We start from the raw sequence: 13,112 nt of genomic DNA on the forward strand, positions 1-13,112 counted from the left end.
AGAAGAATGTTGAACTGACATCTGATTTTGTTCAGGTTTCCATGGCTAAAGCATCTCTGCTAGGATTCCTGGCCTGGGCTCTGCCTATGCAGGTGGCTGGCACATGCCTCCGCTGCTGGCCAGATGCTGTTGCACACTTTGGCTACGATGCATATCTGCTGCTTGATCGGGATTCAGAAGCCACTCGAAGACTGGTGAAAATTTTCCTGGAAAGTCCTAGTGGCTCCAGCGGCAGAATGTATTTGGGTATAAAATAGGGATAGACCAAGTTGGGGTGGCGTAGTGGTTTGTGTTGGATACGACTCTGGAGACCAGAGTTCGATTCCCAGCTTGGCCATGGAACCCACTGGGTGATCTTGGGCGAGTCACATGCTTTCAGCCTCAAGGGGAGGCAATGGCAAACCTTCTCTGAACAAATCTTGCCAAGAAAACCTCATTATAGGGTCATCTTTGGGTCACCATACGTTAGAAACGACAAGGCATACAAGACATATAAATAGACAGGAATCTAAGCCTATATGGGGCTACACTGGTCCCTCATGAGACCTTAAGAATACTGGACACACATCCTGCCAGGGCCCAGCACAAAACACCACAGTTTCCAATCCCCAGTGCCATTTCTTCCATATTTTTCATTTCCCCCTTCAATTCTTTGGCCCACAAATGTCTTCTGTGGCATTTTTGCCCATCTTTGTCACCCAAGAGGCTCCAGAAATGTGATGAAAATGCCCCCCTTGGGGTCATTTTGGGGCAAAAAAAAAAAAGACCTGGGGGCTGGAGTGGCACGCAGTTCACAGCCTTGCACTTTGTCTCCCCCAGGAGAGATATAAAGGAAGGTAAAGGCCTAACAACCTCTCTTCAGACAATAGGAAGGGCAGTCCTGGTGACCTTGCCCACAATGGCAGAAGTAAAGGAAGATAAGGGTCAAGCAACTTTCCACGAGATGTTAGGAAGTTTTTATGACTGCCTCTGTTTCAAAGCCCTAAAGTACATATAACCACAAACCTACCCTCTCCATTTCCTACAATCCTTTTCTGAAATTGTTGTTTTTTGCCTTCAAGTCGTTTCCAACACTCCTACTTTGATTGTCACAAATCACATCACAACCACAATGTTGCCTTCTGGTTAGGAACAAAAACTTTGAAATAGCAATAGCAGCTTCATTTATTAGGAATAGTGCAGAAAAGAAGGGGGGAAACTGTGAAATCTGACATAATTGGCAAATCACAGGAAATTTGTTAACACTGGAAATTTGTGTTACCTTTAAAATGCATCTATAACGATAACTACTATAACTATCTTCAGCAGTAACTTTCCAAATTCTGAAACAGACCATCCTTCCCTATCTGGCATCTGCTGGTTGGATTGGACTACAATTTTAATCTAGATACAGCTACCACAGAAGTTTGAAATAGACAAATGAACTGTCATATTATTCCTAGTGTTTTCTGCCGTGTGGGAGGCTATGTTCAGAAGAGAGGATTAGGCCAGGAATGCCAAGCTTCATTTATTTTTTGTCATCTGCCTTTATTTCTGCAGAACGAGACCATATGGAGCGTGAAGCTGGGAATCTTTTTCTCCACCTTGAAAATTTTATTCAGAGAAGTGGGAAAGGTAGGAGCTGATTCTGTGCCTTTCCTTCTGGACTTTCTTGCAGTGAAAATATTATTAGGTGGGAGCTGAGCTTACTGTCAAAGCGCATCCTAGCCCCAATATTATTTCTGATATAGTTCTCAAATAAGTGTATCTTTTCCAGGAAATACCTGTTTACAATTTTGTAACTGCCTTGTTCAAATTGTACAAAAAAGGAGAAGTATAAAATCCCTGCAAACTGTTATGGCTTTCTTGGGGATGGAGGAAAGATTTCACCCACATTAAGCAATGCTATTCAGGCTTCCAGAACAGCATTACAGGAGTTCCAGATCAGCATGATATCCAGGGTGTATCCATATTACTGTATACAGTTTTAGCAGTTTGATACTACTTAACTGCCATGCTGAATCCTACAAAATCTGAGATTTATAGTGTGCTGAGATATTTACGTTCTGGGAAATGTAATGTTTCTTCATGTAGGAGCTGCCACAGCCCCCTAATTGTTTTAGGGCTGTTCTTTTTTGCATTTTTGAATCTCACAATGGCCTGGAAAAGTGACATCTCAGGAAAGGAACATACTTGGTGTCCTTCTCCATTTGTTAAGAACAATACAAACTCAGATTCACTTTTATGAAATTAAACAGAAAACATGACTGTGAACACTATAGCTTGGAACATTTGGGAGGTTTTTTTTTGGGGGGGGGGTGCTTCTCAAACCCAACACTTCAGGTGATCACTGGCTACTAAATGTCCATCTGACTTTATCCTTTCTTTATAATTTACACTCAGCAATTGGAAATTACTTTTGGGGACCAGTACACCCACAATCCCATTAGCTGAGGGATCTGGGAAGCATTGTTCAGATTTGCAGTTGTTCCACACACCTTTTTAAAAATATAATCCACAGATCACGAACGCCTTTTGAGGGAGGCAGAGCAGGAAAAAGAGAATTTTGTCAAGAAATTAGATGAGGCATCTCAGTCCTTTATGAAAGAAAGTAAGTGGCATTCCATTCAGTTTGTGTTGATAAAAGATCCAGATACACAGGAAGCTCTTTTATGCTGAGCAAGCTTGTTGGTCATCTAGCTCAATATTGTCTACACTGAGTAGCGGCAGATCTTTTGGCCAGGACCAGGCCTACCATTAAGCAAACTCAACCAGACATTGGATGCCATGTAAATATGGGCATCATTATGGTGGTGCAGTGATACACTGGTGGAAAGGGGCTCCCTTCCATATCTGGCAACTGCTGGCCAGATGGGAAAACCGTCTCCTCTTTCTCCCTCCTGGGCAGCAGCTCTGCCAGACCTGGAAAAGGCTGCAGGGTGGCAAGAGCAACCCACCCCCACCAGCAACCACTGCTGGGATTGGGCTGCTTTCTGGGCTTGGTGGGTCTGCTAGCTAAGTGGCAAAGAGAACCCCTTCCTTCACCCACCCACCCAGCAGCTCTGCCAGACTTGGAAAAGGCTGTTGAAGAGTAATGGGCTGGTATTAAAAAGGATCCTCACTCAGTGGCATCCCTGCATTGGATGTCACCTGGTGCGAGGGGAGGGCTTGAGGGGTCAGTGGGCACTCCCTCCCCCTGTGCCACCACATCCTTTTCTCAATGAGGAAAATGACGGGATGGCATAGGGGGAGTGGGAGCATTGTGAGGGAGTATGGGGAAAGAACGAGGGGAGGAAAAGCGCTCGTGGGGACAGAACAAGGGGAGCATGGGGGAAGGGCCCGACTGGGTCTCACTCTCCCCCTCTTCTGGGGTGTCACTTGGTGTGGGCTGCACCACCACACCTCCTAGTGACACTACTGTCTGCACTTGATGTCAAATATACTATGCATACTACAGAGACCATTGCTATGAACCCTACATGGCTTAGGTCCACTATCTGAAAGACTGTATCTCCCCTTACCAGCCTGCAACAGTCCTAAAATCTAGTTAGGAAGGCTTTATCTCTGTCTCACCACCATTACAGTCTTGTTGGGTGAGGAGACAAGTGAGAGCCTTCTTGGTGGTTGCTCCTACCTTCTGGACTGCGCTTCCCTGGGGGGCTAGGCTGCTCCCTGCCTGTTTTCCTTTTGCTGGCAGGCAAAGATGTTTTTATTCAACCAGGCTTTCAAAGTACAGTGTGTCTGTCCCAACAGAATTGAGCATCCACGGACAGCAAGCCCCATTGACTTTAATGGCCCTGTGTGTGCACGTCACAGGAGAGCGTCCATGCACACAGCCATTGGAAACTATGGGACTTGATGTCTTGTGGTTTTTGACACCCAGGTGGGGGTCCAGAATGGAACCACAGCAGATCAGAAGGGCCCACTGTATAATTGGGTCACAGAGGCCTTTATATGGGGTGTGTTTTAGTTATGTTTTTAATTTTTGTTTATGTAATTTTATATTGTATTTAGCTAGTATATTTTAGTTGTCTTTTATATTTTTATGGACAGCTAGATGTTAGTAACTGATTGAATTTTTATTGCCAGAAATGGGGAAAGAGGCTTGTGGAAGTTTCTGCTTCAAGTACCTAAAGAATCTGACTGGTATTTAGTATTGTGCACCTTGAAATTTCTGTTTTATCTCAGATGCCAAAATGCCTTGAGATTTCTCAAGATTTCTAACAAGAGTCTTTCTTCATCCTACTTAAAAATGACAGCAAGTGAATTTGGAGCCATCTATTTTTGGATCCCATGCTGCTGAACTATATTCCGCAGCCATGCTGATGCTAAATTCAGAAATCGTGACATACGCTCCATTTTCAATAATTTTAGTAGCTGCTCCTTTTCTGGAAAGGAAAAAAACTGGACATGTTGAAATTCTGTCTTCTGTGCCAGTCATGTAGGCATACAAACTCTGTTCTCTGTTACAGCTGGTTCCTTCAGTTCTTGCCACATATCCTTTGAAAGCAAGGATGGGACATCTGGTCTATCTGAAACCATCTGTGTACTACTGGCTTGAGGAAGGATGGACCAGGAGATAAAGGTGCTCCAGGCAAAGATTCCTAGAATGGAACGATGCAGAGCCTTCTCAGTTGTGGCCACAATACTGTTAGAATCAATAATGTCTGGTAGCTCCAATATCTGTGCTGTGGTGAAGCCATTCTGGATTTCCATCTGAACTTTAAAGGAACTACTGAAAGTGCTGAATTAATTTTTTTGAAGAAGGCTCACTACTTTTGGTGATTCTTTTGAAGTTTGGTCTAAAACCTGGTGTAGATTCACAACCCAATTGACAAATGCGCTGCCATGAATTAGAATCCCATCTAAAAATGGAGAGCCACTGGGGTGCAGTGGTTGAGCATTGGACTGTGACTCTGGAGACCAGGGTTCAAATGCCGCCTCAGCTGGGTGACCTTGGGCATGTCACACTCTTTTAGAGAATGGCAAGAGCAACCCCTCTCTGAAAAACCTGCCAAGAAAACCCTGTGATAGGGTTGCCTTAGGATCACCAGAAGTCAGAAATGACTTGAAGGCACACAACAAAAACAACAATGGTCAATGACATCTTAATTCAGACATATAGACAGTAACAGATATTGATACTGTGCTATTATTTTTAATTAGGTTTATGTTATTGTGTAAAGACTAAGCTAGATCTTACCAGCAGACAAGTGCAGTGTTACCTCAGAAATCCTTTTTAACCAGGAAAAGCTGCTTTTGAAGTGGATCTAAGAAGCAACACCTGTTCTGTGGGCAGAATGTTTAACCCTTTCACTGTTGCCCTTTCAAGGCCTGTTTATGGATTTTAACCCACTTTGGGTGACTGTGAAAATGGAATCATATTAAAGAATAAAGGTGTGTTTGTAGGGATGGAGAGGGTTTGGTGTTCTGTCTACATTCCACCTTTCTTCCAATGAAGACATGGCTCTCTACTCTGCTCTCTTCATCTTCACAACAACCCTGTGAGGTTGGCTGGGATGAGAGAGAATGAGTGGCCCAATATCACATGGTGGGTTTTATGTGCATTGGGGACAAGATCTTGGTATCCCAAGTCGCACCTCATCTTTCTTTCTCACATGGATCTTGCATAAGAAGAGGTGGCTTCAGGGTTCTTGGGCGCTGTGCACTGTGTAGAGACCAGCCATGAGAATGTAGTGGAAGCCTAAAATCTAAAAATACAGTGGGCTCTTGGTATCTGCTGAGGTTTAGTTCCAGCCCCCCCCCCCTCCCCAGGATACCAAAATCTGTTGATGCTCAAGTTCCATTAAATCCAAGGGCATAGCAAAATGGTGTCCTTTATATAAAATGGCAAAGTGAAGGTTTGCGTTTTGGAAACCTTCAAAATTACAGAATAATTTGTTGTAGGGGTTATGATTGGGTAACAGAGGCCTGGGTTGGTTCACCTGCAGCTATTGGGTTGGGGAAAATTTAAACAGATGATTCTCACCCTTGCATACTAATTCCTTTGTTGTTGTTTTTGTCTCCTCTCCGTTTTCCACCCTCACAGTATGCAGTTTCTCCTGCGGTGAGTCCGTCTGTCTAAACCCGATGTGCCTCTGTCTGGCCATCTGCTGCTTGGTGTGTGTGTGTGTGTGTGTGTGTGTGTGCATGTATGTGTACATTTTCAGTTTGCTTGCTTAGGTCCATATCTATGTGTGTCAAGAGAATTGTGAAATGTAGAAGTTGGGTAGGACGGAGGCACCCATCCATTCTGCCTTCCTCCAAACTGGACTCCTTTCCTTCCCTCTTTGTGTTCTGGGTTCAAAAAGCAGAGTTCAGACAGCACAGACATTTGAAAAGATATAGGCGCTACTTGTAAATATGACTTTTTGGGGGACTACTCTTCCTTGAATGTTCCAGTCATGGTCTGGATAAAGGAATGTTCCAAGTACAACATTACAACTGAAACTGAGATGGACAAGCAGAGGATGGAATTGATACCCAATGTTGGTGAAAGAGTGGAAGTAACTAGCTGGAAGATACTTGGAAGTAACTCCTTTTGTCAGTAGCAAATACTACAATTGTAACAAAACAAAGGATAATGTTACTCCTTATGCATTATAATATTTAACATACTTGTATAGTTTTGGGTGTTTGATTCCATTAAACAGTGGTGATGATGGAGTCCTGTTTCACCTTTTCAGGAGAAAATGAGGTTGCTGGGAAGCAATTGTGTTTTTCAGTTACTTTTAGGACTGCCAGGCAAAATTGAATGTAGTTTTCTATGTTCTGGTTAGTTACGAGCAGGATCTGATAAAACTATCCTCCATTTCATCCTGGAAAGAGAGCAGCCTATGCTGTTGTAGCATTAAGGCAAACAATCCAGAAATTAATGTGCATTTGTAGTTGTCAAAATGGCATCTCTACCCTTTTCTTCTTTATATTGGCTCCTTTGACATCAGTGTGAAGAGTTCAGGAAGTTAAGCTCTTAATGTGCTTGTGGATACAGGACTGCACTTGGGGAAGTAATTCTAGAAATACTAGAAATGATGATAATCTTGTCTATACATTTTGTGGGGTATATGCATTGACAGTTCCATGTAAGCGTCCATGAAGCCAAAGCAAGGAAGCTAGTGATTATTTCACTTAAATTTAAAGGGTCAGATCCAGACATAATCATACTTAGAATGTGTTGTTAACTGCCATCAAGTTGACTTCAATTTATGGTGACACCTATGAATGAGAGACTTCCAAATCACCCTATCATCAACAACCTCCATTTGTTCATGAAATAGCTAAAGTACATCAGTATTGGTTTAGTCATCTTGGCTTCTAGGGAGAGTTCAGGCTTGATTTGCACTAGAATCCACTTTATTTGTCTTTTTAGCAGCCCACTGTATCTGTAGAACTCTTCTCCTGCACTACATTTAAAATTAGTTAATTTTATTTCTGTCAGCTTTCTTCCCTGTCCAGCTTTCACAACCACACATAAAAATTGGAAATACCATGGCATAGGCAACCCAAACTTTAATATTCAATTATGTATCTTAACGCATCAGGATCTTGTCTATTTCCTTCATAGTTGGCCTTCCAAGGCCTTGTTTTCTGATTTCTTGGTTACAGTCTCCATTCTGATTAATGCTTGAGCCAAGGTATGGAAAAACTTGAACTACAGTGGTGCCTCGGGTTACGAAATTAATTCGTTCCGCGGCCGCTTTCGTAACCCGAAAAGCCTTCGTAAGCCGAATTGCCATAGGCGCTAATGGGGAAAAGCCGCGTTTCGTGCGAAAAAGCCGAAAAAAGCACCAAAAATTTTCTTCGTATCCCGAAAAAACATTCGTAACCCGGAACAATGATTTCCTATGGGATTTTTTCGTATCCCGAAAATTTCGTAACCTGGGTATTTCGTATCCCGAGGTACCACTGTATATCAATGTCTTCATCGTCTCCTTTAAAGTTGTATAAATAATCTGTGTAAATCTGTCTTTGAACTTTCATCCTTGACTTTCTTCAGTAATTGTTCCAACGCTTTGCTATTGGCTGCTATTAGTATAGTGTCATCTGCATATCTTAAATTGTTGATGTTCCCTTCTCCAATTTGCATGCTTCCTTCCTCCGAGTCTAATCTTACTTTACATATATGTTCAGTGTATAAATTAAACAGATAGGGTGATAAAATGCTGTCTTTCATGATCTCCATACCAATTGGAAACCATTCCATTTCTTCGTTTTCTGTCCTGATGACAGCCACATTACACATTAGGGAAACTAAATGTTGTGGCATGCCCATTTCTTTAAGCAAGATCCATTTTTTAAAATGATCTACAGTCAACAGGTTTGCTATAATCTATAAAGCACAGGTTGATTTTCTTCTGCAAGTCTTTGGTGTGTTCCATTATCCAAGGTTTATGTCTGCAATATGATCACTAGTGCTCTTCCATTCCTCACCTTGGATAGCTGGCATTTCTTGCTCCATATATAGTGAGTTTTTGTTGTACAATTTTGAACACCAGTTTGCTGGCATGAGAGATTAATGCAACGATCCTGTGATTACAACAATCCCTGGTGTTCCCTTTCTTGGGGATTGGAATATAAACATTTCCCATTTGTGGACCAGTTGCTTTCCAGATTTGTTGACAGATTTTAGTTAGACTTGGAGTAGATTCTGTCTCTGAAAATTGAAGCAGCTCTATTGGTATGCCATCTGTTCCTAGTGATACATTTCTGCCAAATGCTCTGAGTGTAGCTTTTATTTTACTTTCAAAAATTGTAGGTTCATCTTCAAACGATTCTTCCTTGAATGAACCTGCCATCCTTTCATCCCTTTTATATCATTCTATAGTGCATTGTTTCCATAATGTAAAATATCCCCCTGCATGGTGTATAGTATCTCCACTCTTGGTTTAAATTTCCCTTTGATTTCCTGGATCTCGTGGAAGAGGTCTTTTGCTCTTCCATTTTTGTTATCCTGTGTTTCTCTACACTGATTATTATAGTTCTCCTTGTCTCTGCACCCAGCTCATTGAACAGTTGCATTCTAGTTTCTGGGTCTGTTTTTGTCACCTTTTACTTTTGCTTCTTAACTTCCTTTAACTGTAATCTATTGAGGTTTCTCTTTACCTTTGGATATTTAGTGTCTTTTTGCATCCCACCCTGACAATGTCCCTGGCTTCAGTCCAAGGTTGTTCTACCTCCTGGTCAATTAGTCTGAGTATCTATATTTTACAATACCTTTCAATTCTAGTGCCTCCCTCTGCTTTGTTAACGCAAAGTGTTTAACAAAGTCTGGATCCCACTCATTAACAACTTTGTGTCAGTGGTTTGAGTTGGTTTGGAATACCAAACCATGGTTTGCACTAACGAACCATACTTGAGACTGAATCATAATTTGTGTTATCAGATATGCTAGCAAACCATGATTTGTGTGGTTGCTCCCTTTACTCACCTTTCCTGAGAATCCCCAGATCCTATCCCAAGACATGGCCTCTGAGATAAATACTCCAAACTATGTATTTTTGGTTCATGTGGGATGCCAAACCACAGACTGTCCAAATCATGGTTTACAAACCTATTTCAGACTGTCTTCAGATCCTAGCTTGATGGAGACCCACTGATCAGTTTTGGTTCAGATGTCACAAGCCATGATTTGTCATTCCATTTGAACCAACCATAATTTTACTTAATGTCTGAATCATTGCATGATTGAATCTAACTACCCCTTGGCATTTCCATAGGCCAGTCCCGGTATCGTCCCTATGAAGTAGCACATTGCAAAAGCTGTCAGCTTCTCAGAGCTCCCTGCAATGACCCCATGGTATGTGCAGGTAAGCATCTCTCTCCAACTTTCTCCGCTATCCACCCCTTCTCTAAACAGCATGTACTCTCATTTCTGTGCACCAGCTAGTACAAACCGAAAATGAAAATGAGGCAATAGCTACCACAAGGGGCTTGAACTTTCTTGAACTAGAGATTGCCTTGGATGCCTCCAAACTCTTTTTCTCTTTTTGCTCTGCAAGGCTGTTGTGCACAAATAAAACATATATCTACGCTGTCCTGCAATCCTTATGGGTCTGGTGGGAAATAACTGTAAACAACAAATCTTAACATAATTCTGCAGACTAATATAAACCACAGGCCCTTGACTTCAGCTGCCCTCATCTATGACCTCTCCTATGACTGCATTAAAATGAGCACATTTTTCACATCTGTAATTAACTGAGTTAAACCAAGGCTGGTGGGGCATAGAGCAGTGGCATTAGGTCTGGGTTCAAATGATGCAGCAATGCTAGCTGAGTTACCCTTGAGATTTTCTCTCTTTCAGACTAATCTAATTTACATGGTGGCTGGGAGGATAAAAATGGGAGCTGAGGGGGGAAAGCATTATGTATGTACTATTAGAGGAAGGATAGTATGAAAATTCAAAGAAAGAAAGGTCTTCACTCATGCTCTATACTGGTGGTATTTTGGCCTCCAGATTCATCTCCCCATTGATATCACAGCCACCAGCTGCCATGACAGTGATCATTGTACCTAAAACTGTAACCCCAGAAACATACATTTCTTCCTTTGGATGAGGCCTGCTAATCTTCTCTATTGCCTTAAGTATGTCTGCGTCAAGTGAACCAAAGGGGCAGGGGCAGAAACTCACATCTTCCATGGCACTGCATTCAAGAAGCCCTTGCTAACATAAGCCTGAGGGCAGGGAACTGTCTAATTAAAAATAATAATTGTAAGCCGCTCTGATAGCCTTTAGGGCTGAAGGGAGGGATATAAGTACTTAAATAATAAAATAAATAAATGTAGTCACATCTCACTCAGAAGAGGAGGACCTGATTCCTGCAAAGTATCCTGTACCACTGTACACAGTGTATCCTATCTATCACTTTAAAATGTGAATACTGTTGAAATTAAAAGGAGTGTTTCCACCAACCCTTATTAGAAATAAAACACTATACTCTCTGACATTTCACAGATGGAAAACAGGACACATGTGGCCAAGCAACATTAGACTATGGCCAGCATGGCAAAAGCTATTGTGAAAGCACAGACAAGTTAGGAGAGGTGCAAGCAGTTTGCTTTTGCCTGAACTGGCAGGGAAGAGCACAATTGTGCCCTTTCCTCTTCCCTCACTGAGTTAATTGAGTGAAAACTGCATTGGCACTTTGAACTCAATTTCAAGTAACTGATGCAAGCTGAGGAGAAAAGGGGAAAGAGGAGACAGAAACAGGAATATTTAAAAAGTAGCTGAAAAAGTGGAATGACAGTGGATTAATAGGGACTGCCCCTGCCATCTTGAGACAGTTGGAGAGTATGCTACAGATAGATACAATGGGCCCTTGGTATCCGCTGGGGTTTGGTTCCAGGAAGCACCGTGGATACCAAAATCTGTGCATGCTGAACACCCATTAAATATAATGGCATAATAAAATGGTGTCCCTTATATAAAATGGCAGAATCAAAGTTTACCTATGGTAATTGGTATATTTTTAAAGTATTTTCAAGTTATGAATTCTTGAAACTGTGGGTAAAAAAATCGGTGGATGAGGGCTGACTGTACTTACTGTATTTTATAGTGTCTATTTAAATTGTTACCAGGCCTCTATCACCATTATTTTCCTGTCTTGCCTCTTCTTCTTTTTTTACAGGACCTAAAGTTCTGATAGCAGTGCTGCTGACATTTCTATTCTTACTGGGTATAGGAGGTGGAGTTTGGTGAGTTCTTAGGCACTTTAAGAGGCTGTTGCAAAGTGGATAATATATTTGAAACATTTTGAAAATAGAAGGCACTTGTCATGATTTTCTCCATCAAATTTTGCTCACTACCTGGGTGGTGCAGCTAAAGTATAACCTTCTTGTTGCCTCTCTAAAGACAAGCTGTATTTACAGTTCCTGTCACTTTGACCACAGGTATTACCGTCGTAAGAAAAAGGCAGCAGGAGAAGGAAAGGACCAAGATGAGGACGACAAAGAGAGTTCAGGGAGTTCAAAAAGCGCTGAGAGCTCAGATGAATGGGAGAGCTCTGAGGAGTCAGAAGAAGCAGTCCGAGATTCCAAATCACGAAATGTCTCAAACCTCCTAGCATCAGGCTCCAGAGCGGGGAAAATCCGAAGCCATCCACATTATGAGAACGTAAACACTCCGCATTATGAGAACCCTCCACCTTTTGACATCCCAAGTCCTCCACCTTTTGACATCCCAAGTCCTCCACCATTTGACATCCCAAGTCCCCCACCATTTAATGCTAGATATTAAACTGTTTACCACAATGATTTCTTTGCACCAGTTTTGTCTCTATAATATGTTGTCTTTTTTGCTCTTTCGTGTAAGTGTGTAGCCTGAACTATTCTGGTGTACTAAGCTAAAGCCATCTCATATTGTACCAACACAAGTGTATCTCAAACAGATTAACAAATCTGGACATTTTTTTTCTTTATGCCTCAACACCTCTGGGAACACAATGAGCTGTTAGGTCACAAAGTGGGGCGAAGGGAGCGATTTCCATCTTTTGTCCTGACAGACTTGAACTTGAGACCATTTGCTCCTCAGAGCATAGAGGAGAAGAAAGCTTTGGTTGTACTTTTCCTGGGCTGCATTTCTGTGATACCAAGAGCAGTTCCAGCCCCTGCACCCATTCCTTTGTCATAATCTGGCATATCTGATGCATTGTGCACATGAGATAAACAGAGTAATCACCCTTCACAAACTTCCACATCATTCTAATGTCAACCCTAAACCAAATTTCTAATAGAGACAGCTCTCACGTTGCTATTTCCATGCTGGTAGAATTCAAAGACATAGCGATGTTAGTCTGGCAAATCAGCATGCAAAGGGATCTTGTAGCACTTTGGTGACTAATTGAAAGAAAGAAGCTGGTAGCATGAGCTTTTGTAGACTTGAGCCTACTTCCTACTGATAATTCAGGCCTACTAGCCATCCTTGTTGCCTACTGCCATGGAAAGACACCTGCCGGAGGAGAGAGAGGATAGACAGCAAACCTTGGGATGCAGGATAGTGTCCTGAGGGTCGGAGAATAATAGGGGGAGTAAAAAGAGGCTTGTGGGGAGTAGCACTGTGAGTAAAGATGTGGGGAGATCAGAGAAGCGGTCTTGGATGTGACATCACATGTGGCTGTATTGGCATAAATTAGTAG

General features: G+C 42.1%; 1 protein-coding gene across 1 annotated transcript; it reads left to right on the forward strand.

The window, feature by feature from the left end:
* The first annotated feature begins 41 nt into the window (after window positions 1-41).
* TEX51 (testis expressed 51) lies at window positions 42-12,229 on the forward strand. Its single transcript, XM_042473791.1, has 7 exons — window positions 42-246; window positions 1,540-1,614; window positions 2,501-2,590; window positions 6,029-6,046; window positions 9,696-9,785; window positions 11,607-11,673; window positions 11,869-12,229. Exons 1-7 carry the CDS (start codon window positions 42-44, stop codon window positions 12,212-12,214), a joined length of 891 nt encoding a protein of 296 aa, XP_042329725.1. The 3' UTR covers window positions 12,215-12,229.
* Window positions 12,230-13,112: the final 883 nt, after the last annotated feature.

The sequence above is a fragment of the Sceloporus undulatus genome, chromosome 6, assembly GCF_019175285.1.
Source record: "Sceloporus undulatus isolate JIND9_A2432 ecotype Alabama chromosome 6, SceUnd_v1.1, whole genome shotgun sequence".
Classification (NCBI taxonomy): Eukaryota; Metazoa; Chordata; class Lepidosauria; order Squamata; family Phrynosomatidae; genus Sceloporus; species Sceloporus undulatus.